General features: G+C 41.1%; 1 protein-coding gene across 4 annotated transcripts in view; it reads right to left on the reverse strand.

Annotated features, from left to right (window-relative positions):
• Positions 1–26,662, reverse strand: part of gas2l3 (growth arrest-specific 2 like 3) — a 46,809-nt gene that overhangs the window by 11,411 nt on the left and 8,736 nt on the right. The window contains exons 1-4 of one of the 4 annotated variants that reach the window (XM_041780513.1): positions 14,512–14,651; positions 14,338–14,409; positions 11,338–11,393; positions 302–488 (exon numbers count right to left, since the gene is read on the reverse strand). In XM_041780513.1, coding sequence (XP_041636447.1) covers positions 302–488; positions 11,338–11,361 — 211 coding nt within the window. In that variant the 5' untranslated portion in view covers positions 11,362–11,393; positions 14,338–14,409; positions 14,512–14,651. Of the gene's footprint in view, positions 1–301; positions 489–11,337; positions 11,394–14,337; positions 14,447–14,511; positions 14,660–26,662 lie in introns of those variants that run through there. The other 3 variants (XM_041780514.1, XM_041780515.1, XM_041780512.1) reach the window with 3 other exon arrangements.

Raw genomic sequence — 26,662 nt, forward strand, 5'->3', positions numbered from 1 at the left:
GGGCAGTGCATCTCTCAATTTGTGCAGTGGGTCTTCACCAAGGGAAGTTATTGTGAATTTATAAAATAAGGTTAAAAACTCAAAAATGTAGTGTAAAAACTTAGTTACGCTGCTATGTCTGACAGGAATTACCCTTTGAGCTTGACCCGGCCTGGGAATAAGTGGAGGAGCGGGATTTCGGCCCGTCTGGTTCAGGGTTGAAGGCCACATAAGGCCTGTCTCATGGTTTGGCAGAGAATCTAATCACTAATGGAGACAATATTTACCGAGCTTAATTTTCTGACAGATTCGTTTCACTTACCCAGCATGCCAGTGAGCCAGATGGCCAGATCCTCCTGCATGGGCACCAGAGTGGCTTCATGTCGCACAGCCAGCCACTGGTCGTACTGGAAGACGTCTGCGAGGCCGGGGCCGTGTCTTTGTGCTAACGGGCTGCGAGGACTCCTGGGACTCAGCAACGGGGCATCGAATTTCTCACCGAACCATACCTGGAGATGACAAGAGGGGAAAGCAAAAGATTTATTGGCAGGTTTTTCAAAAAGTAGGGACACACCTATTTTTCAGATTTAGCATTTGCTTATGAATCTAGAGATACGATGCTTTGATTTTGTTCTCATTTGATGCTGCCGTATGGTTTTATCAAGTCTCTGCCAATGTGAGGAAAACTGCAGTCTTGTTCTATTTTAGGACTCCCTCAATTACTGTGCTGCAGATTTGTTTTCAATATTCATGTCAAAAACATGTTTTCTTCCTGCCAGGCCTGATTCAGGACTCGGATTTGCAAATTTAATCCGTTCAGTGAGGCGCTATGGAATAAGCCTGAGCATGTTCTTCTGTAAACACCGTACAACACGAGCCAACAAACCTGCACAGCATTTCTCCATATCACCTCGCTGCTTTTTAACCTGAATGTAGGTTAGCAGTTTCTGTACAGAGCCAACATTTCAGCATTATCATACTCTAGTAACCATTCAGCCTGGCACTGAGAAAATACCAGAGAGTTTAAGAGACCCAGCCATGCAGAGAGGATGCATCAGGGATGTCGTCATACCACACTTCACTTAATGCTCTGCTGGAGTTTGGAGCACGCTCCGATGCTGCTACTACACTTTAACTTGGCGTTGTATCCACTGTGGTTTACTCTGGGAGTAAAATCACAACCACATCTCTAAGCCCCAAACGCCCACATATTCCTTCTTTTTATGTAATTTTTTCACTGAAAGAGAGTCTTACAGTCATGTTTTCAAATCATAAAAGGGAAAATCCAAGATGGTTGTATGTCGATGCACTTGACTGCTTAAATGGGTGTTCTGCGCTGGTTCACAGTCCAGGACTTCAGAGCCTGAAGCGAGCCGCTGATCTTGGCTTTGACCTTGTTGTCCCATCATATCCATCTCTACTGTCCCACCCATTCCTCCTATTTCCTTCATCAGAGTCCAGCTCTGCCCTGCCTTTTTCACCAGCAAAGTCTTCAATATAAAGGAGTGATGGGAAGAAATCCTGTGTTTTATATTTTAGCACCACTTTTTTTGTTTAATAAAGACATATTTTGAGGCATTTCTGCTGTTATTGTAAACAGGACAGTAGATAAGAGTCAGAAACTGGCTAGAGAGGGAGTGGGAAATGACAGAGACAAGGAGCCACAGGCTGGACTTGAACCCAGGCAGTCTGCTTCAAGGACAACAGCCTCTGTACATCTAACCTGACACACTAAATAGACTGTTTCACATATCCATGGCATGGCATGTTTTATATCCATGATGGCAATGCCCCATAGATGGTGTTCTGGAAGGGTAAAACCTTAAAAACTCTTTTACAGGGCTTTCAAAAGATATACAGAGTTACAGCCTGTGGGGAAAAGAAGCCAGATAGGAGGGTCTGATAGCTTAACCTTCTCTTGATTCATTAGACAAAATGAGGCACAGGAAAAGATCCATTTTGGGGTAGCTATCCCAGTACATTCTGAGCATTCAACACTTAGGCTAATTCCCTGTAAAAATCTGTTGTTTTCACTGCAAAATTCAGTTGTTTTTTTTTTTAAACAGTTTTGGGTAGTGTTACTTTCATTAGCATCTTATTACTTCACTATGTTACCTACTGAGAAAGAAAGATCATGTTCTGTATTACCTGTAAAATCTGCATGCAGCCAGCTGAACTGTTGTACGTGTGGAATCCATAATCTGTCACTAAGCAGACAAAATAACCTACCCAATTACATTTTAGTATGCACATTAGTATGCTCAAAAAAAGAAGGCAAACAGAATTACACACAGGTTGTGCGTAATACTGCGCAACTCAGTGAAAGTGCTTTGCAACACAGCTGACAATACAACAAGAGCTTTTGAACTTACATTTTGCTATGATGTTCTTTCCTAGAAATTCAGTATAATAAGAATATTTTGAGTACAATGTCCCCTTTCTGCAATCTCAGCAGTTTAACAGGCATGCAACATGAGCACTGAAGGAGAGAAACAGAAACAGTGCAGATCTTTGTTTTTTTGTTTATTTTTTTTTTTTTACCATAAAAGCATTACCTGGGTACTCTAATGCAAGGTTTCAAAAAACTTTTTTCAAGGTACAAGCCATCGCGACTCAACAACTTCACTCTCCGTACGTTACTGCCCCATCAGGTCTGCCTCTACACTGTCCTCAGGTGGTTGGTTGAACTGATGGCTGGTGCTAGCTTGGATGACATTAATTCTGGACTCAGCCTGGTCCTGACCCGGCACTTTCTGTTGTACAAGCCTCAAAAGGCCACTTTACCTCTGTCACATAGGCTTTCTTTGCATGCCCGACCCCTTTGACCTTCAGTGGCTGTCTGAACTGGAACAATGCATTTCTTTTTGTTAGCCTCAATAACATCAATAACTGTGACTTTAACTCTAGACATGCGCTTAACCTTTTTTTAAATTTGTTTGTTTGTTTGTTTGTTTATTTTAAAGATTTATTTTTGGGCTTTTCATGACTTTATTCTATAGAGGAGGCCAGTGGATAGAGTCGACAACTGGACAAAGACTGGAGAGAGACCTGCTGTAAAGGGCCAAGGGCTGGATTCGAACCCGGGCTGCCCGCATACATGGGTAGCGCCTTAGAGAGCTAGGCTTTGTGAGCACCCCACATGAGCTTAACCTACCAGCTGAACTTGGCACAGAACGTAGACTTGACAAGCAATAATGTATAGAAAACAAAGCTGTCGGGTCATGATAGCTTGCACCTTGTAAAAAAATGGGTCAACGGTAAAAGTTTTTGGAAACACTGCTGCAACAGACTACTTGGAAAAGCTTAACCTCACATTGTTAATTTTAATAAAAAAGAAAAAGTTAGCTATTTTATGCTTATTATTACTACAGGTTTTGATGTGCTTTTTCACGGGCATGTCAAAAATTAACCATTCAATGTAAAAGACAATTTCAATGGAGAATTGTTTTTACCATTTTCCACATGTACATTGAATATAGACTTTTTAAAGTTTAAAACTGTGACACAAACCTCATAACCTCACATGAAAATGCCAAATAAAGATATTTTCTCTATGCCTATGTTGCAAAGAAATATTTTAAATACAAAATTATGTCATTTAACCCAATATATTGTAAAGTTAATGTAAAATTTACAGGTGAGTCACAACTCGTTAGCAAAGAACAGAAAAATGAGATGGCTGTAATAAAGTGACTCTGACGTGGCTCTTTGCTTTTCGTCTAAGAAATTCTGATAAAACTGGTTGCTATACCTACATCCGCACTACTCTCTTGCAGCACAACTTAGCCACAGTCATAGCTAGCGCCTCATTCTTCTGCATGCAAGGTTACTGTCCACTAGGTGCACGAACATAACCACAACGCAGCCAGCGCCCCTTTTGACCACATTTAGCAGAATTATCTTTATGTTTACTCAAATAGGAAAAAAACATGAGCAAAAAAGGGGAATAATATGGACAAAACAACAAAGTCAAAGTAATATAGGCTCTCAGCTTTCCTGAGAAACAAGAGAAAAAGTTTCCTCTTCAAAAAAAGAGCATAGTTTTCACATGAGCAAAAAGCCTCTTGTTTTTGTTTTTAACTTTCAAACTGTTAACAGGCATCTCGTGGGGAAATCTCCAAAATCAGCAGCAGATGTGCATTATTACGATTCGCCCACACATTACATAACTCACTTCTGGATGACGCCCCCCCCCCCCCGCTCCTATCCCCGCATCCACAATATTGACATCTGTTTGAGATACAGCCTTTAATCTCTGTGTCCATCACATGTCATCGAGCAATAATGAGATTCACTGCGGCGAGGCGTTTTTGTGTCTGGAACAAGGCAGAGGCTTGTTTCCTTCAAACAGGAAACCTCCTGGACAGTGGAACAGAGACGCTGTTATATGATAATGTACTTCTGTAGATGGTCTGTTTTAACGGACAACACAGCTGTGGATGCTTTCACTCTGTGGACATCTGGGTAGTGGGATTTCGCTTTAAAGGCTGACATTTAGTCCCTAGAATGGATCAGCCTCGATTCAAAAATTCCCATAATGCAGCCCAATGCCTTTTTAGATTTCATACTAAATGCCCACCTCTTTGAAAACCACCCACCACATCACATTATATGAATTTAATCTTTGCAAAAATGACCTACAGCCAAATGAAAACAGTCTAAAATTACCCTCAGCCTCCCAAAACATCCTGTGACAAATAAGTGGTCTATCCAGTTCTCTTTCCACCTCAGGTGACTTTAACTCCTTTTATTAGTGTAACTTAATAACTTGAAGGTTTAATTTGATTGGTAGATGAACTCTTTGAGCTTCACAGCCCTTTAGTTAGCTCACTGATCAGATTAGAGACATGAAGGCCCATGATTATAATCAACATCAAAACAAGAGTCCATAATTTGGTCAAGTTTCGGTTCCACTCGTCCCCATGAAAGCAATTTTGGACCAGAAATAAGGGTTAGAAAAATATGAGACAGGTCAGGAGGAAGCTGCAGAACCACCTGGATTAGATCTGAAATTGTTACCTCACTTCAAAAAGAGATGAGCCCGCCTACACAAACGCATTACGCAACGCGGTTCAGGAGGCCAGGCTGCCTGTGGGTCTCTGTGGGTTCAGAACAACATATGTGCCCCGCTCAATATCCAGCTAATTAGAAAATAGAGCAGTGTAGTGTATAGCTTACAAGTTATGTAAAAAACGTGGATTAGAACAGTGAAGTAATCCAGCCTTTCAATGAAACACCTGACTGTAAACGTGTGTTGTGTGCATTCAAAGCAGACCAGTGATGTAAATGTAAATCTGCAACACGAGTGTGGAGAACTTCTTAGTTAATCCATTTTTCTATGAGCATTTTGTTCCCATTAGCAACTGGAATGTGGGTTGATAATCCGTGTAAGAATTGCAACTAACAGATTATCAAATATGTTCTGTATGTTTACGCTTTAGGAGTTTATTCGCTAATCTACACCTTACCCACTTGGAGCAAAGACTCTGGAACAATACAGCCATTCAAAGGGGAAAGACTGAAGAGAGACTGAGAAAATGCAAATCTGAAAAACACTGAGGTTTGTAGGGTCAGACATTTCTGTATCTCTCCTCTTGTTTCTTATAAGGCGGTCAAAGTTTTAAGAACTTCAAGGCTTTTTCAAAACCACATAATTTTAAACCATAATATGATATTTTAATGACTGAAAGAAACAAACAGTCCATATCATAACATTAATATCTAAATTTTAAAACATATTTGCATAGGAGAGGCTTAGCTGCTCTAAAGCCTTTGTCAACTATGCTGTATGGCTCAAGTCTTTACAATTAAAGCTAAAAAGTGTTGCTTGTGGTTTTCTGATTAAAAGAAATCTTGGCATCACTCAGTGATGGATGCACCTGCCATGTGTAGCAAACCTAGCTGCTGATGCCTGGCATCTTGTCATGTGTAGATGAGGACGGGTGTTACTGCAGTATTTTACCTTGTTTTTGAACAGATTACATTTTGCATTATTCATGTCCAACTCCTGACTTTCTGGTGTTTGAAGAAACCCCAGATAATCCAGAATATTTGTTTACAGTCTTAATGTAAGATGCTGACTTTCTCATCCATATTATTGGTAGTCTTGTTGATATGAGGCGTCAATGCATCACAGTTTTAGGGATGGACATTTAGTTTTTTTTCTGATAATGCGGATAAATCAATACTCTTTATACAGTGCTGGTGCCTAAACGGTACCTGAATTTATACTTTTGAGAGGAAGAAAGTGTGTTGAAAGTCAGTGGGAGACCAAAAGCTGTCTGGGTATCATAAATGATTCGCAGAAACTTCTTTATAGGATGCCAGTCGAATATGGGATAAGGTAAATAAACCAGCATACTTTAACACATAAATCACACAAATTCCATAACGACTTTCTTGTCTCTCATTTGGGGTGGTGAAGTATTGAAATGAGGTATCAATATCTTTGTTGTAATTTGGTCCAGTAGTTATCAGATGTGTTGGTACCGGTACCATGTCGGTACCAGATTTCAATACTCATCCCTACACAGGTTAGCATGTGCTGACATCTATTGGCTTTCTTGTCAACTGCAATAGAGATTATGCATTTCAAAACTGCCATTACGGCATTTGCACCAATAGCAATTCTGTATTATCTGTATCAATCTGTAAGGAATATTCAACCATATATCGCCTTAGAAATTTTTGAGTACTGGGCTAAACCTAGCAGAGTATAATGGCCATGCTTTTTAGATTACCGTCTGACACATCTGAGTCTCAAACTAACTTCTGGATGATTTAGGACAATTAATTGGAGAAAAATGCATTTTGGATTCCTTTTTTTCATTCAAGCTGCAAACACATTTTTTAAAACATGAGTATCAGCTGATAGGCACATAAATGGAAACAAAACGAACTCTTTTTTCCCACTGTTTATCCTATGTGCAGGCTAACGTACACCTGAACAGCGTGCATACAGTTTGAGATAGTATCATCTTTACTGGTTACATAAACTGGTCATGACTGCATCATCTGTTCCCATTAACACCAAACCATTCCCTCATGCTGTGTTAGTGATTCATGTAAGCTCCTCAATCTTCATGACTCATGAAAAGCAACACGCTGTACTCAGGAAAACTTTAGTTCTTACCACAGCTGAGTCACAAATTTAACAACTGAAACTAAAAATATCAAAATTCTGCACATTTTCATACAATTTGATAGCACATGTTTTGTATTTAATCTCTTGTATTTTTAATTCAAATGAGACTTTAAAACCTTGAAATCTTTAATTATATTTCAAAGAAAGTAGCCACATGCAAAGAAAGTTAATGTCAAATGTCTTGAAAAATGCGAATGCAATGTGAAGAGTCATACTAGGTGCCTACAACTTCAGTTTTGTTACTGCAGCATAAAAACCATGATCAGGCTCAAAGATACAAAAACATTCCCACACCCATGTTAGAATTAAATCATCTCCCAGCTGTGACAATTTGTTGAAAACTTCCCATGGCCTGGCTCTTGACCTCTGACCTTTCATGATGGTGACCAGTCCTGGGGCTGTTTGGTTTGTCCGGGCTGAACTAACGAGGTCACTTTGCTCCTTTCAAACACCATCAGAGCAGCTCTAGTCACTTTCAGTTCTGATATTTGTAACACTGGGAGAAAGACGACGTAGCCAAGGCTTTAATGAGGAATTTAAGAAGGCAAACAAGAGATGGGGAGGGATTTTTGAGAGATGCACGTTAGGCGAACTGTGGTCAATCAGGGAAAAATTTCTGAGGTTTTCCCAATGATTGTTCGCTGAGAAGTTCCTAACAAAGTCAACCGTCAAGCTAAAAACAAGGATTTTTCTTCTTTCCTGTGACGAGGTTTTCACCCCACAGCAACAATTCATGTCAATCACCAGACATGTCAGAAATCTGTTCAGACATAGCAAGATAAAAACAAAACCTGCAGACATCCCGTCCTGTATAACAATGAGTTTACTGTTACATTAGTAGATGGGTTCATATGCTACTCATACTTCCATGAGAGCATACATTTTCAGCCTGGCTGAACAGAGCAGTCAGACTTTGTCTGTTTATTCAATGTGACCGTGCTCTACATGAGCAGTGAAGCTCTGAGCCGAGCTCTGCATGTAGCGGCAGTGTTTCAGTCTCTGCAGCATCACACAGACTGATCAATATCCTTGCAGGATGCTGCTGATAACACAACAGCAAAAAAAGGGGGAAAAAAATCAGTCACTATGAACTCAATCTTTCCACCGTGGAGTTTAATTCACTTGTAATGCCTTAATGACATGAAGAACAAATGTGAGGCTATTTTAATGCATTTGCTGCCTGTTGTTTACAGAGATGCCAAATGGAGATTCACAGCTGTTTCTGTTGATCTGAGTGTTCATGAAGCAATGTTAAAAGGTTTTCAATCTGGTTAGTCCCTGAAACACACAGGTGGGGATTTAGGTGGGAAATATAACAGGCCCCAAAAAAGATTCAAGAAATTCTTAGGAAAAAAAAAAACACTGAAATTAAGAGAATCAAATTCCAAATCTGACAAAAACTGAAACTAAAATACAGCACAGACAGAAAATGCTGAGACAAGACTCTTATAGGCAGGGATATACAGTCAGTCACACCCCCTTAACTTTTTCAATTTTGTTATGTTGCAGCCTGAAGCTACAGTCAAAAAAAAAATTCCATTAATCTACACTCAGCACCCCATCATGACAAAGTGACAACATTTTAAAAAATTGTAGATTAATTGGAAATTGAAAACCCTGAAATATCACATTTGCAAAAAACAGTTTTAGTAATACATAATATATATTTAGTAAATGTAAATTTAGCGCAGGTTCCTCCCGTTTCTCTTGATCATTGCTGAGATGTTTCTACACCTTGATTGGAGTCCACCTGTGATGAATGAAACTGACTGGACATGATATAGAAAAGCACACGCCTCTCTATAAAAGGCCTCACAGCTGAGCTGGCAATGTATATCAGAGCAAAAACCAAGCCATGAGGTCAAAAGAACTGCCTGCACAACTCAGAGACAGGATTGATCAAGGTAAAGATCTGGGGAAGGATACAAAAAAAATCTCCAGCACTTAAGGTTTCCAGTGCCCTCCATAACTCTCAAATGGAAGAAGTTTGGCACAACCAGGGCTCTCCCAAGAGCTGGTCACGCGACAAAACTGAGCAATTGAGGGAGAAGGGCCTTAGTAGGAGAGGTGAATAAAAGCCCGATGGTCACCCTGAGCGCCAGAGTACCAAAACAAGGAGGGATAGTAGTTTTGAAAGGGACTCAGATTGAGTAGGAGTATCAAAGCAGTTATTAACAGTAAAAATCAAGAATCCTTGTAACTCATCTTGAGTCTCATCACCAGTATGAAGTTCATATCTTTAATCATTGAGATGAAATCAGTGGTGATTGGCTAGCTGTCTTGGCAGCTGAGCTCGCATGTCATGAAACGGCACATGGGGATCTGGTCTTTGCAGATAGATGCACAGAGTTGAGACAGCAGAGCTCTGACAGCAAGGTTTCTTTAGCTGTTTACTGTGTTTTTAGCACGAGTTTGATGATCACAATGTATCGTTCTGTTTGGGAAAGCTTAGGTGCATCAGTGGGAGGCTAGCTGCTGTTGAAGTACTTGCAATAAAACTAATTGAAACCATATTAACCAGCAATTTTTCCTAAATAGTTTGGATGTAGACTGTCTTTCCCACATTTTAGTTAAAAACAACATTTTGGGCAAAGATGAGGAGAGTCTTGACCACAAACCGAATGATCTCCTGGCATGAAAAAGTCTTCTAATTAGGCTATTTTTGGGCTGAATTTCTAAGATAGCCCATCAAACCAAAGTTCATCAACAGCTGTGAAGAGGCTCCTCACTGCCTGTCAACACATCATCAGTCTGAGAGTCTTCCTGCCACATGTGAAGTGCACAGCACTCTGGGATACATATTTAACATCTCCACGTTCCAAGGCGGGTTGAGAAAGAGCCAGGACTTTCCAAAGCAGATGACAGAGGAAAGCCTTTCCCAACGAGGTGCTGCCATGTGACAAATCTGTAACACGATATGTCTGTTGTTTTGGGTTTTGGGATGTCTGACACTTCGTTGCTGGGAGGAGAAAGGGAAAAAAGTGTCGAGCATTCCTCCCACTCCCTTTAAAAAATGTGGAGAGAAACTCCTCAGGGTCGGAGCGTAGGAACGTCAGACATGCAAAACAACAACAAGGCGGCAAGCTGTAACACAGGTGGGCTCGCCGCAGCTGTCGAGGACCAGACAGATGTCTGCATTTCTTTATTTAATCTGGATAACTATGGCATGGTCTGGGAACTTTCCCCCAAATTGGCACACAGAGAGTACCATTCTTTGTGTAGAAGCAGTGACTCAGTGGACTGACCGATAAAGAGCGCTATAAAAATGCCACAATGTCAAGAGTAGAGTCCCTGAAAGAGATTAAAACCTACTCCAAGACAATTAACTGTGAAAAAGTGGTGGATGTAGCCTCTAGGGCTTAAAACTGAAGGCAGTGCACAATTACTGTGATCCTGCTCTTGTTTTTCTGGCCAGTCTGTGAAAATCTACCTTACTTTTGAGGTTTATTCAATCAAAACATTTAAACTGAGTTTATGTCCGTCTGTTTTTGCTGTAATTGGGACTATCGTTAAACAACCAATCAGGAGTTGAGTTTGGCTGTATGTTCCTATGATTGGTTGCCAATATCAGCAATATTTGACATTTTAAGCATTTATGAAGCTGAAACTGTCTTTAAAAATGAAGTCAAATTCTCTGGGTTGGTTGCTCAGCTTGGTGTTCACACTTCCAAGATGTTACTTCCCTCTGCTTGCTGGTTTCCATTCAGACATGTATCAAATATATTCTCTGACTCCATTTCTCTCCAGCTGTCATCCATGCCAACATATAAGGGAAGAGAGAAGGCCCCGCCCACTCAGGGCTGCCAGTTGTCTTGGCATAATGGCAGAGTTTAATTCTAAGAGTCTAATTCAAGGAGAAACAATGGACACCCCAAATTGTTGAGAGGATTTCTGGGGTGTAGAGAGAAATGCAAAATCTGAATGAATTTATTTGAATGTCTTCAAGCATTATGCCAGTGGAGCCTTGTTATGGCACTGTCATGAGAATGCACAGTAAAAAAAAAAAAAAACACCCATGCATCTGCCTGGGGTCTAAACTGTCCATAAAATGTAAATGTAACAGCCAGTTTTGTAAACTCACTGATTACTTTCAGAACTCAACAAAACTCCTTGATTCCTGACATGTACCTCTAACAATGATGGCATAAAAGACTGACATTCACTCTTTAATCCTAAAAGTTCACCATGACATATCAAATTAGAGAAAAGCCAACCTGAATGCCAGTCTGGACGGCCATGACTGTGATCGATGGTGGTTCACTTCTTCATTCTGTGGAAACACAACAGAGAATTTACAAAATAATTCCATCACATTGTGGTTAAGCTGGCGTGTTAAAAGATGGTTAGGATGTTTTTGAGAAGTATTCACCAGCATCTAAACTGGATAAATTCTGGACAAGGAGGACAGTTTGAAAGAAACAAAGACATGTTAAGGATCATCTTGTCAGCAATCTAGCTGTTAGACCATTTATGATGTATATCCTTCTAATAAGCCTATGTAACATAGAAACAGTAGGTGAGTGGCTTAGCTTCTTCCTATAAAGACTAGACAACAACATGCTGTAATCATAACTATAGAGTCCATTCATTTGCGTGCTAGTGTGCATTTATGCTCATCAGCTTCAGGGTCAAAGTTCAGCCTAGAAACTGAGGAGCATTCACAGAAAACCTAGCCAAATTTGGGTCTGATTCCGTTGTTTTATCAATAATCAACTTTCAGTGGGACTTAAATGTTTGCATGCATTTCAAAAGTCCACTTTTGTTTGGCTAACCCAATAAGTAGACTTTTTCTAACTGCATGTAAAAACACCAAGTGATTACATAGACAAAGTATAAAACATGCTGGTGTTAGAGGGGAAAAAAAGCAAAGAAACAGTGAAATAAGCTTGTTTGTAAAGAAGCAGTGCATCAAAAGTGGGTTTTCAGGGGAATGGTTGTGACTACATACTTAACTCAGCTTTACACAAGGCATCAATTTGCAAATCTATATCTGACAAGAGCTAATTAAGGCGGGTCAAACATGCCTGAGGCTGTGCTTAGGAAAAATATGATGTAATTCAAAAGCTCAATATATTACAATATTACATGGAAATGTGTGGCCAATGCATCGTTACAAAATGCATTTTCAAGCAAAATGTGAATCTTCTGAAATGAGCTTTGCTGGCTTTAACAAAGCAACCATCACACCAGTTTTGAAAGTGAAATTACATCACTAAGAGTGATGATTTCACAAAAATTGACCAATAAATTTTAAAACGAAGATCAAGTAGGGGGAAGGTTAAACCTGATTTACTGATTGATGGAGAAGCTTGGGCAATATCAGCAAGATATCTATCTAATGCAGCCATAATGACAGAATAGATCATGCCACCTCCATTAAATTAGAACACTAATAAATCACTCAAGAGGAATTGATGCATTCATATATGCACATGGGACACTGGTCCCAGTAGGTAGAGTAGACAGTCATATACAGAGGTTAGAGTCCTCAATGCACTGGTTACAAGATGAAATCCCAATCCAGGTGCTGGTTTGGAAACATCTTGCCCCACTCTCCCCATATTTCCTGTCACTCTTCAGCTGTCCTATCTAATAAAGGCAAAGAGCCCAAAAAAAATCCTAAAAATACATGCACATGCACAAACAGGATCCTGTGGAGAAGCACAAATGGAAAGATGTCAAACTGAGGGGCCGCTGACCACAAAAGAGCACAGCCCGAGCAGTTTGGGGTTCTTGCTCAAGGGCAATTCTCAGGCAGTACTCAGGAAGTGAACTGGCTCTTTTCCAGCTACCTGCTCAATTTCCAGACATTGGCTCAGTCCCATTTCTAACTATTCCTAACCATGGATTTCAATTGCCCAATGAATCTGATTCTGAAACTTTTTTAAGCAGTGATCTTGCTGGCATTTTTTTCAGACTTTCCATAATGCTTGGTTTGGAGTGTTACCCTTGGAAATCTCAGGTTGAAGGGCCATGTAACGCGCCCGTGGCCTCTATTCCAGCAAGAATTAGGATATATGTGCGAAATGTAAGTGTAGGTCCATGGATGAATCCGGATTGAGCCTTGGAGCGACCCTCCAGTTCCCAACCCAAGTCCTCATTGGCTGAGCTACCACCCCCTCCTGTTACAGCTTACGCGAATAAAATCTGGAACATATGCACAACCTGTGCAGCCAACGTCCCGCAACTGCATCAATTAATCCTCCAAACTGATTCACTAGTTCATCTGTAGGTCGTTCCCAGACTTTTCGCTGCATGATCTGGCAGTATACCTGAGCTTCTCACTCCGGGCACAAGAAAGATGTGACAAATCCCTTTGACTGACCTGAAAGATCTTAGGCCATGCACTGATTATCCAGTCAAGTCCGGACAGTCTTTTTAACCAATTTCAGACATGTGGCTCTTGGGTCTCTACTACTTATCTCCACTCACTGTCTCAGCTACCTGCAGAGATGGACGTCAGAGTAATCTTCAAATTCACCACTATGACTGGCAGTCAAATTCATATGATATTAACTGAGATTTGGAAGGATGTGAAGTTATTTGGTTTGAGAGGTTGAAAGTTGAACAGGAAGCAAGCTCCACTCAGGATGCAGCGAATGGCCCTCTGGGTATAAAACAAGCCAGGACGTTGTTTTTACTCAACACACTGAGTTTTAGTGGTTCAGACTTTCTCACGAGGAAGTGATGCAGTTAGCCCTAGAGTGCTCCTCTCTGCCCTTTCCCATACAGGATGTGAAGGATTACTCCGACGCTCGATCGTCCCTGGGGGTGTGCGCTCGACAAAGAGAGGCAGCGGGTGGGTGGGGGGAGAACGCAATCACAGGAGCATGGATCCTAATAACGCTGATAATTTGGACAACACAGCTGAGGCAATAGCCTCCCACTGACAACAACAACCCCCACCTTTCTCCTCGAGTATCACCTTGAATACTACAACACAATGGCAACTTGGACGCATGTTTCCACTGATTTCATCATGCAAAGAGGGATGAAATTACAAAGAGAGACATTGCAAGCAACTAATATTTATATTTGCACATTTTGCAGACCTAAAAAGTTCAATTTTGTTACGCAAGATCATGTTTTCTGCTCTGATCTTGATAAAAAAAACCAATACAACCATGCAATGTTATTTTGGGGATAACATTTACACATTTAAACTGTTTTTTAAGTGGCATGTCTCTAAAAAAAATCCCTCCAAAACCACAAACCCTGAAATGAATTCTCAGTTGTCCATCAAAGGCCTGCCTGAGAGTGCAGCGTCCAGTCATCCGACACCCAAACTGCAGCCCAGAGGAGAGAAGATGCAAGTCAGCGTCCAAGGACGGGACAGGATGGGACGGGACGGGATGGGAAGGGAAGGCTGACAGCACAAGAGAACCTACCTTCGAACAAAAACAGAACAGTACAGAGCGAGGAAAGTGCACCAAACAACTCCGATCAGCCTCAAAAGAACATCCTGGAGGATACCAAGCTGAGAACCTTGCGCTGCCGTCCAGCCAGAGCAGCGACTCCTGCCTGTGTGCTTCCACGAGTGAAGGAAAAGGCAGCGTGAGGCTGACAGGGAGGGAGGGGGGGAAGGATGGATGGGAGGGAGGGAGGAGGTGCAAAGGGAGAGCCCTGACTAATGAAGTGGCTACGCTTCGCTAAGCCCTGACCGCTCGCTCCCCCCTTCTTTTTCCCCTCCAACAATCCTGTCACGGCGGGACCCTCGCACAAAGGCTCCATTGTTTTGTTAGCTCGCCACCCTCCCCAGCACACACTCATTTACACACTTCTTCTCATCTCCGAGTGAGCCGCCAAACCAGGAACACCCCAACCAGGATGCAATGAGATGGAATGAGATGAAATAAGGGGGGTAGAGAAGTGGGGGACTTCCTTTTCATCCCCCAACCTCCCCCACCAAAAGCAGAAAGTTTTGGGGTGTGAAGTAGGAAAACATTAAGTGCAGAGCTCGCTCCTCTGGTGTTATTTTGACGGTTGTCAGTGTGGATTTAGGGGTAAAAAGAACAGACTTCAGTGCCCATGTGGAAAGTCTTCCAACATATCAGCCCTGGAGAAAACAAACTCTGAGGAAAAGAACAAAAACATGACGTCATGCTGTCGAATTACATGCACAGATGTATCTGCAGCTGTTTCAAACAGCTGTTTCGTTTATATGATGCAATATTTCTGCCCCCAGTGGTAAAATGGCCCACTGCTGCCTACAATGATGTTTCTGCTTCCTGAAAAGCCCTTTTTGAGCATTTTAATGCTTCTTATGCCCTTTAAAAAGACTGTTTAAACTAGGGTTACTTATTTTATTCTGACTGACTGCAAATCTAAAATTTATGCAATTAACAGGTCAGAGGTTAAGACAACATTATGGAAACAGAACTGTGAATAGATTAACAGGGAATCACAGTGTTTGCAGCTGAACAATGAGAAATAGGTTTGCAGAGTGTTGCTAAAGTTAGCAGTTCTAGCTCCACTGGGCTTTGATCCTCTTTTCCTGTACTAGATGTGGTTACACAATGCTCCAATCAGTGGTTATATAGAAGAAATACGTTGATCATTTGAGACTTAAAGCTGACAAAGCCTGCATACAGCTACCTGCATTTTATAGATCAATATACTGCCATGTGCTCAGCTCCTAAGAGATGCTATCGATACTATCTGCTCATTGTGCTTGTTAACATCTGGGTAGTAGGTCATTATAGCAGTATTAACCAGGGCTATAAGAGAGGGATGAGGAGATTACACAGTGTCACGATTGGCTGTGGTTTAATATTACTGCTAATGAATCCTAAAGGCTCTGCAACACTATGTTTCTGTAACCATGCAAAATAAAGAAGTGGAACATTGTTTTCAACAATACCTGTATGTAAACAAAACCAATGCAACTCCAGCTGTGTTGCTTTAGTAGCAGAGCCCTCATCTGCCAAACCTTACAGAAAAAAAAAGGTTGTGGAGCAAGTGCCAAAACACCATAAATAATAACACCTTATTAAAATAAAAATGCATTATTTAGAAACATGGTGCCGAACAACCTGGATGCCTAAATTGTTATTTTTTGCTGGTTTTTGTAAAAGAATATTAAACTGTACCATGATATTTCTAAAATCTGTATGGTCTCAGGGCTATATAATTTCTGGAGGTCAAACTCCAGCTAATTCTTAATATTCTTTATTTAGGATCAATTTAAACTGGATTACCCAACAAAATCTACTCTGGCCAGATGCAGCTACCCCCTGCTGCTTGCTCCTTATCACAATATTTAAACTGCTCTAAAAGCAGCATAATAATGTCAACAGTATGGTTATATGAAGACAAGTCTCCAATGCATTAAGGCTCTATATTTCATGTTATTAGATTCATGCAAAAAGGGTTATGCAATACCGATCTCCTGCAGCTGCCTCCCCAGTTTTTACAGGGTTAATAAGATTACTCGAAGAGTACATCCGTCTTGTAATACATGTATTCTTTAGTTTTGGGAACATACTGTCTAAAGATATTACATCACACGTCCTTGGGCACAAAGTCCCGCACAAAACTGAACACTGAGAGACACAAGGAAGACATGACAATCCCTGAAACAAGCCTCGAGTCTTGAATGCCATTGACATTTGGTCAAAAGATGGCTGCACAAGCTCTTCATTCATGCTGCACTTTGACCAGAAGATCAAACCGTGAAGTAAAAACAAACACGCAACCAGTGATAGAGTGTCTTGTTAAAAATTGAACACAAGATTTCATGATCAGTGGGGTTTAAAATTGGACAAAACAAAGCTAGGGTTGCAAGGGAAGATGATAAAAGTATCATGAATCGATCAAAAAAGCAGAAGCACCATTAAAAAGCTTAAGTGGTGACGTCTAGGCCAAGCATGATGAGATGTTAAAGGGTCAGAGACGTCTTTCAAACCCTAAATGTCATCGTTCCATTACTTTTTTCTCCTCTGAGGCCTTGAAGACATGGGTCTAGCGGATGGAAACTCTTCAGAAAGGCTCTGTTTCTTTTCAGCTTTCATGCATTTGAACGCTCACACCCAGCGCGGGACAAAAGGGCAAATCTTTGGCTCTGGACTCCAGTTGTGTGCATCTGGGGCCCCAGTAGAGCCTGAGAGCGCGACTCCCTGCAGGGACTAAAGGCACCCACACGCAGTCAAATGTCACGGCGCTGAGGAGAGGCGAGAGAGCTGGAGCCAAAAAAATGGAGGCAGCGAAGACAAAAACACATTTTATAATGGTGAACTTAGGAGAAGGGCAGGGCTCGACACAGTGACACCGAGCGCGACCACGCACATTCTCCATCGGTCAGTAAGAGAAAACAGACGCAACCATGCCATCACTTTTCAGACATCTGTAATGCAACACTTCCACTTCCTCGGAAAAGTCCCACAAGATTGTGTATAAAGACGATTTGGAGATTAGGTTCTAGGATTTCTTTGGGGCAAAGCATGCAACTGAGCCTCTTTTTGGTGGAATTATATCATCTACTGCTGAGCTCTTTAACAAGCAGGAAACATTCATATTTTAGAATTTCTGTTACTCTGTAAGATTTAAAAACATCCACATCAGGAAAACTGAGTTTTCATTCAGATGCAATCTGAGCCATTCCTGTTTGTTTCTAAAGAAGGATTATCTGAGAAAATGAGCCACGGAAACCTGGCAAACAAAAGACTGTGTTCAGGATTGGGTTGATAAACCAGTAGTTCTTGTTAGGAGTGAAACAAAAGCTCTGTTGCAGCTTTATCCCCTTAGGAAGTCTGTGATTTGCACATTTAGTAAACTCGTGAACACCCTGAGACAGAGTTTTATAATGTTATGTTTAGAGAGTCTTGCACTCTGACCCACATTCAAGACTGTGTGAAGTTATGTGACATTCACAAGTTTATAGATTTATTTCCGATCCAGTTACACACAAATCATGATTGTGTTTAGTCGACTAAAGTCTCAAAATTAAGCTCCATTTATCAGGCAGAATGCAGTATGTGCAAGATGAGGGATTCACCTATTAATATCTAGAGGTTATAAAAGGAGTGCCTCAGGGCTCAGTGTTGGGGCTGCTGTTATTTACACTTTACACTCCTTGGCCAATTTATTAGGTACACCTGTTAATTTGCTTAACACCAATAGCTAATCAGCCAATCACAAGGCAGCAATGTGGTCAAGACGACTTGCTGAAGTAGAAACTGAGCATCCAAATAGGGAAGAAAGGGAACTTATGTGACTTTGAACATGGCATGGTTGTTAGTGCCAAACTGGCCAGTCTGAGTATTTTAGAAACTGTGAATCTACTTGGATTTTCACCATAGACTGAATAAAGAATTGGACAAAGCCTGTGTGACGTGAGCCGTTTGATTACAATGGCCAATCCATGACGGACTCCATATTGAAATCGCTGTCTCAACCGAACTTTGGATCGACCTAACAGCAGACAAGCCCGCCCACTGAGCTCGACTTTCTGTCAGCTAAGCCATCACTAAAAGCTAGCCTTCTGGTAGTAGCATCTGTCTGTCAAACCATCTCGAATAAGACGTGGCAATCAGTGCACAGTGAGGTTTTTCCCAACTATTATCGAAACGATTGTGGTACAAAAAAATTCAACCCCCTTACAGTGTGAACTCATGAAGATATTAGCTAAAAAGACAAGTTTCGTTTATTTAACCAGGCTGTTTAACAGTCTATTTCTAGAGTAAAAAAGTTTTGTTAACATGTTGCATACGTGACTTCCTGCAGCCAGCCTCAAGTGGACACTCGCTATATTGCAATTTTTTGCACTTCTGCATTGGCTTCATTTTTCAGGACTGGAGGTTGCCGCTTGATTTCCATGCAAAACCATTTCCAGGGTTTACAGAGACTGGCCTGAAAACGTGAAAATATCCTTTAAGTGGCAGTTGTGTGGATAAAAACGCCTTGTTGATGTCAGAAGAGAATGAGCAGACTGGTTGAAGATGATAGAAAGGCAACAGTAACTCGTATAACCACTTGTTACAACCAAAAAAAGCAGAATAGCATCTCTGTATGTACAACACACTAAACCTTGAAGCAGACGGGCTACAGCAGCAGAAGACCACAACAGGTACCAATCCACCACAATTCACAAGTGGAAAAACGTTGCCTGGTGTGATGAGTCTTAATTTCAGCTGCATCATTCAAGTGGTAGAGCCAGAATTTGGTGTAAAAAACATGACAGCATGATGCCATCATGTCAATATGGACCAAATGTGTCCTCGAAGATTCAAGGCAGTTCTGAAGGCAAAAGGGACAAGGTGTACCTTATAAAGTGGCCAGTGGGTGCACATCAAAGATCTCAGGGGGGGCAAAGCTTTGTTTGCACACTAAAGTTGCTGATGTCTATCTACGGGGCTATCGCTGATACTGAACCAGAGCGTCGGTGCATCCCTGAGCAGCGGTATGATATCAGTCATTTCTCAGTGCGTTAAAGGCTCACTGAAGCGTGAGTGCACACATTGACATACACACAGACATGCGCACGCTCTGCTCTCCTCCGCTGACTCCGCCGATCTCGTCTCGCCTCTGTTGCCACCTCCAAAGCCGGCACAGATAAGGGATCACTTCATTCCCCCAGTAAGCCTCTGTGACCTTTGTTCAGGATGACCAACATCATGCGGTGGGAGTATCATGTCTAGAACCTGCAGTCTGAGTAGGACATGACAGTTTTCCTGAAACATTCCAAAGATATCCTCTTACTTTAGCATTATACAACTGCAATTTCTGCAGACATCTTTGCAAGACCATCATCAATACACAATGCTTAATTATGAAGGAACTCCACAAAGAAACTTTTACAAATCTAGCTTACATTAATAGTCAAATTGGAGAGGATTAATGATATAATAAAGCTAAAACTTAATTTATTCAGTGTCCTATTTTCTCTTTTTAGTCCTTCACTTACAGTCTGCCTCCTGACAGGGAAAGGTGCTGAATAAATTAACTAAACTGCTCTCGTCCTGGTCCAATGAGCTTTATAATGGACTTGGAGTCAATTAAAGGAGAGAGATCTACTTAGAGCTTCTTGTCGTCTTGCCTAAACATAGATGCTCTATGTGTTTTGCTCTGAGTGGGGGGGTGAGACATCTGTCCGCGTGCTCCCCACACAGGTCGCCTATCTCTCCCTCTCTCTGGTAATCATTTAAGAGGATCAGCGCTATTCCAGACAGCAGAGCGCATCCACCTCCACGACGCTCCGTCATCACAACACACGCAGCACGTGGCACACACATGCAGCCCGCGGCGCTCTCGCTGTACATGCGTGCACCCGTGCAGAAGTGCCAAAAGAAATGAGAACGCATTATGTAATGAATAAAAGTAGAATGCTCGGGCAGCGATGTCCATTTGATTTCTCACTATAGGATGGCTTTGTGTTTGTCAGGGGAATAAAAATAGAGAACGCATGGCTAGAAAATGAAATAAAAGTCGTCCATGTGCAGATTTGAATATCTCCAGGGAGGTTCATGCACTTTTGAGAGTTTTTAGCTTATTCTAACTGAAAGCTTCTCTGTGCACACTTCTCATCTGTCTTTACAAGCAAAAAACCACCTAAAGAAAAGAAAAAGGTCTATTGAAGTCTTAAGCCCTCTGTTACGACATCAGAGTTCTTCACGGATCATTGCGCAAGTTTTTACAACACTCCCCTTAAATAACTCCAAAACAAACTTTACACAAACATCCTTTAACGTCATGTGACTCAATTTTTTAGCATGCAAACAGCTGCAGAACCAAATATCTAGTGTTTCATTTACTAAAGGGACAATCAAAAATGCAAACGAGAGATGAGGTGTTCAATCAAAGTCTTCAGCCCTCTTTCTGAATAAGGCTTGATTGGCTCTATTCTACATTTAAGCAACCATCTGACTGTTTAAAGATGTAATAGACAATATAGTTATAATACAATTATTTTATCATAATTTACCAAGTTCTGTTCTTTTCTTATTTTAGAACATTTTAACAGAGCTATTTTTTGTGTTTTATTGTTATTCTAACATCTTTTTATTCCATTATTACTACATTAGATCTTGATTTGATGATGTTATTTTGTTTTGACACTTTTCACCTAACCTCCAGCGTTTCCCAATTATGAAGTCAAGATAGTTTTTCCTCAAAATGCAACTTCCTGTTCTTACAATTTCCTTTATTTCTGACATATTTCCAAATGTCATGTATTGGACTACAGGCTGGGGGAGAGGGGTAGGTGGCTTCTATCCATTTTTTGTATGTAAAGCACTTTCTGCTGCATTGTTTTGTATGAAAAGTGCTTTACAAATAAGTAGCTACTTTGTTTCACACATCCATCTGGGAACTCTTCAACAGGAAACGTTTGAGAAAAGGCAGAGGATTCAAAAAAAACTCAGAGTGTGATTGGGTGAACGTTCTGTCTGTCACATCTCTACGAGCCAATCAGAGCAACAAAACACGTGACGTAGCCGCTGTCGAGCTGCGCGTGCGCAGCCACTGAGGAATAATGCAAAACATGGCGACTATAGACATGTAAGTACTCAACTTTTGTCGTTTTTGAAAAGAAAACAACTCACTGCTGTTCTTTCTTCTTCTTTTAATGAAGAAATGTCGTCAAGTTCTGATAAAACTGGCACTTGAGCAGCATCCACGCTAATCTCTTCCTCCATAACTGCACCAGCTCTTGCTGCTGCTTGTTTACATCACGACACTGCTGCGCCTGAAAGTAATGCCCCTCGTTGCCGATTGGTCCTGTCACTTTCTAACCGGGCCCAAACAGTTCAGATGGGAGCTTTGCAAGATGGATTTGCCAGTGAGAAACAAGGAAACGGGCGTATCCATCTGCTTTACAAGGTTAATATAGCATCAGAGTGCAACATAAGATAGAAAGAAGTGAAGGAGTCTGAATAAATCCATTTTTACCACTACAGAATATATAATCTTTGTTAGCCCTGTTATTTTATGATTAAATGTTGCTGTAATCAAACTCGTGTTTTTCCCAGTCCTTCAGTCCTACTTCACTCCTGAAAGCATCTTCGTTTAAATACTTCTGAGAACAATCTTGTTTGAGCTTTTCGTGTTCAGAGGCCCTATTTTTAGGCCTTTTCTTTGATAACATGAGCAGACAGAAACGGATGAGTAATATCTTTGTGTGTCCTTGTGGTGTACCCGCAGTGCGAGGTGGCTGTGGGCCAGCTCTCTGGACCAATAAACCTCCTGCCACCCTTAGCCTTTCCCTGCAGTCCAAAGGGTTCTGCTGGACCCGGCGTCCCCCCGGAGAATACTAACTCCTCATCTATTAAACTCCTTCCTGCTGAGCCCTTTGTGTCTGGACTTAATTACCCCGTCAGAGGAGCGTTTCATTTAAAGCCCGGCTTCCCCCTTTTCATTACAGATGGGGCCTTGTTGCTGAGAGATATTCATTCAGTTACCCAAAGTAAATATAAGTCAGCCGTTTATTTGTTAAACTGAGCCCGACGTCTTCAATCAAACCATACTTTCTAAAGCTATTCACTTCCCCCCTGGGCCTGTACACGCCTGCTCCCGATGGTTCTCTTACTAAAAGACTACCCCCCCCTTCAAGCAGGATTAAAACATTTCCTGGCCTCTTTCCCTTCGTCCTTGTTCGAGCCATCTTTCCTCAGAGGTGAGACAGTGGGACTAAAGTCCATCTTAAAGGCTTGAATGAGTGGGAGCCACCTGCCAATCCCATTTTGATTTGTTGATGCTAATCCTCGGCTCACCACACGCCATCGGGTCACCTCCAGGATTTCTAAAGACCCTCGGTGCTGACTCAGGATCAGGCTTCCTGCTCTGCTTTACATCTCCTCAACCAGCAGAAAAACCCCTGAAAGCTGACTCCAGATCAGCATATAGAGACCTTCAGCTCAAACACCGAGTCTAACGTGAGCTGCCGAGAGATAAGATTGTCCTTGGCGTCAAACAGAAGATACAATCGGCCTTTATTTACTCAAAACAGGCTGGTCTCCTGACTGGCCTCCTTTGATTCTTCAGGGAAGTCTTTATCCAACATGATCTCCACAGACTGTTTACAGTTAAAAAAAAAAGTCAAACTTTCTTGGCTGTCATTGTCTGAGTGTAAATGTTAAGTTCTGCAGCTGAGAAAACCAGCAGCAGTCAATGAAACACAAAAGAGCTCAAGGGGAATGCCAGTATTTTATAAACTACGTCTCTATTTTTAACATGTTACTCACTTTGCCTCCAAAATGAATAACAGGAAGTCAAAGTGCTTCTTTTGTCCCTTACAGACTCAGATTCTTCCTCAAAGTTCTTTATAGTACAATACGGAAAAGATAATGATAGAAATGTGTGGCCATTCATTCTGAAGGGGCATTTATGAGGAGTCATGTTCAAATAGAAAAGAGCTTTCCAAAAACTGTTGCCACAAAGTTGGAAGCATAGCATTGTCCAAAATGTCTTGGTATGCTGAAGCATTAAGATTGTCCTTCACTGGAGATAATGAGCCTGGCCCAAACTATGAGTGGACTGATTATCAGCCTGGCCAATTTTTGATGCTGATATTTTGCATTTGGCCAATTATTGGTATCAGCACTTTATTTCACCAAAAATCTGCAAAGTTAATTAACCAAAAATGTTGCCACTTTGGCTCATCTGGCTTAATTTTCACTCTTCAAAGTCTCCCCAAAGGTCCCGTATACAAAACAATCTGATTGGCTGGATGTGACATGAGTACCTGCCGATCACCACTTAAGCCTGGCTACCACTGACACAATAAGTGTATGGAACCATTTGGTTATCCTGCTGCTATTGCTCTGTGCCGTTTCTCATGCTGATAGAGATAGCTTTAAATTGATCATTTTCCTCCATTTTTTTGATCATGCGCTTTTACTTTGCCACGTTAAGTGCATTTTGTAAAGCATAAGAAATGCGTATCAGTTCTCTGTCTCATGCACCACTAATAAATCGGTATTGGCCCTGAAAAACCAATCTGTTCACCCCAGTGTTAATTTTGGCAGCTATTTTTAATTTTAGTTATAGTCTTTAAAAGAAATGCATTTTAGAATTAGTCCCATTTTAGTCATTTCTACCCTTTTTAGTTTTAGTCTAGTTTTAGTACATAAAAAGTCCTCACATTTTAGTCTTTACTTTTAGTCTAAGCATTTATTTTCTTGCCTAATTTGGTGCCAAATCATGGTAGTGTGTTCTCTGCACTCTGCCAACCCGGGGTCCCTGCTTTCTACAGCTGAGAGGCAGAAGGGATATAGATGCATTGCATTTTGACAGATTTACCCACAGTGGAGAAATATCACAGATTTTAAGTGCCCGATGAAAACTAAATTACATTTTAGTCTAGTTTAAGTCATTTTGACAAAAACTAAACTTAGTTTTCGTCCGTTTTAGTCATCACAGATCTATTTTTGTTAGTTTTAGTCTAGTTTTTGTCACGGAAGGAAAGGCTGTCGAATAGTTTTAGTCGACGAAATTAACACTGGTTTACCCCTTGCCCAAAACCTGAAGAATAGCCCCACACCATTAGGTTATATTTTTTTTTGTGCTTATATTAATGTCAGTGGAAGTTCAGAATTCTCCAGCTATAGAATCAGCAGTGTTAGCAACTCTTATGAGCCATGGACCTTTGACCTTGCTCTGTGTTTTTACATAGTCTTCTGCTTTGTTGCTGTTGTTCCTGAACACTTCCACTTTATAATAATATCACTTAAAGTTGACTGTGGAATATCCAGAAGGGAGGTTGTTTCCTGAACTGTGTTATTGCAAAAATGGCATCCATCACAGCAACACACATGAAGTCACTGAGCTGCTCAGAATGACCCACTTAGTATCACAAATGTTTGCAAATGGAGACTGCATGGCTAGGTACTTTATCTAATACACCTGTGGCAACAGGTCTGATTGAAATATCGGAGCTCCTAACATGGGGCAGATCTTAAGCAGGTGTATCCCTGCTAGCATCAGAACCACATCAGGTGCTCGTTAATACAAGGACAGGTAATGGCATGGACTTGCCAGTTTAATTTACAGGACATAGTAAGGGCTGATAGTTGACAAACATTTAAGCAGTACAGGTAGAACAGTATTTGTAGAGTTTACGAAGAAATAAGTCACTCTGTCCACGCTCGTCTTCCTTGTGTGTATTTGTGATTCAGAGCTGGTGTCAGAGGGCTGCATGGTTTGATATCTGGAATCAGAAAATGACTAAGACCCAAATAAGAAAAAATATATATATTAATTTTTTCTCCCATATTGTCCAGCCCAAGACATAGCAGCCTTAAGAAGGCACTAAACTGCAGCTTTATGCATGTGTTCACTGGCTTCATTTTTCAACCGCAGAGGGTTGCAGCTTATTCAGAACATCTCTAATTAAAGCAACAGGTGACGACAGACTATTTGTCCATGTTTTACATAGTCTGTGGCCTTTGAGTTATTTTTTTCTTCTTTATTTCAGGCTTTTAAATACATGTTATCAAATTCCATCCATTACTTCTGTCATCTTGCTGTATTTATACACTTTAACAGATTAAAGACAAAACAGGAGGTAAAAATAGAAAACCACAGGAAAGAAATTCATAGTCTGTGGCCTTGGCAGATAACACTGCAGCCAGACACAATCACAGCCATTACCACTAATTAGACAGCTGTGGTCAGCAGCAAACAAGCTTTCATCATTATTTCTTTCATCAACATTATTTTAGTCCAAAATTCGTTTTATTTAAAGATTTACTTTGGAGCTTTTGCATTAAATAGGACACTGAATGGAGTAGGAAATATGAAGAGAGATGTGTGTGCCAGCTAACCACTAGGCCATTTAGGCCCCATAGGGCCGAAGTTTAAAAAGTACTGGAATTCCCCTTTAATTCAAGGAGTTCCTTAAAATTCTCTTTAAGTTACAAGAAGCTCCCTGAACTCAGCCTCTTAATAACAGGAGGAGATTCCACAACACGATTCTTACCCTGAAACATGAACAAACTGAACAAGCAACATTTTTCAGCAGCAGTAAATATTCAAACTATGTTTAACATGAGCTACAGGAGGAGAAGCTCTATAGCAGGCAATCTTAACTTATAGGATTAAATGGATGAATGAGTGGGCAGAGTGTGTTTGTAATCAAATGACCTGTCATGTGTTCTGGTTTCTTTGTAACGTATAGAGGCCACAGCTACGTCCACTTCGTCCCAGTAACCTAGACTGGGAGACCCATCCTTCTCAGACTGTGACTGAGCACGTTACTACGTCTGAACTATAGCGGATTAAACATTATCTATTTATAAAGTGATTTTAAAGAAAAAAAAAGCTCCCTGCATGATGTCAGAGATCAGTTAGACGGGCTCTGCATCCTTTAAGCTGCAGGAGAGCTGGCAGGACGCCCGAGCCGAGGTGATTCTGCTGACCTCACACAAAGACCGACCAACTGCCTGTTTCAGTCACAGCACAGGCGGCAGTTCAAAACACCTGAACACACGACAGCACCAACATGACTGTTAGTCTTTAATCAGTAACTGACAAACATCCCATAATAATATGAAGTGATTATAACGAGTTCATTAAATCAATGAACTGGGGCGTGAAGCTGTAAGTACT

Source organism: Cheilinus undulatus, linkage group 23 (assembly GCF_018320785.1).
Source record: "Cheilinus undulatus linkage group 23, ASM1832078v1, whole genome shotgun sequence".
NCBI classification, from domain to species: Eukaryota; Metazoa; Chordata; class Actinopteri; order Labriformes; family Labridae; genus Cheilinus; species Cheilinus undulatus.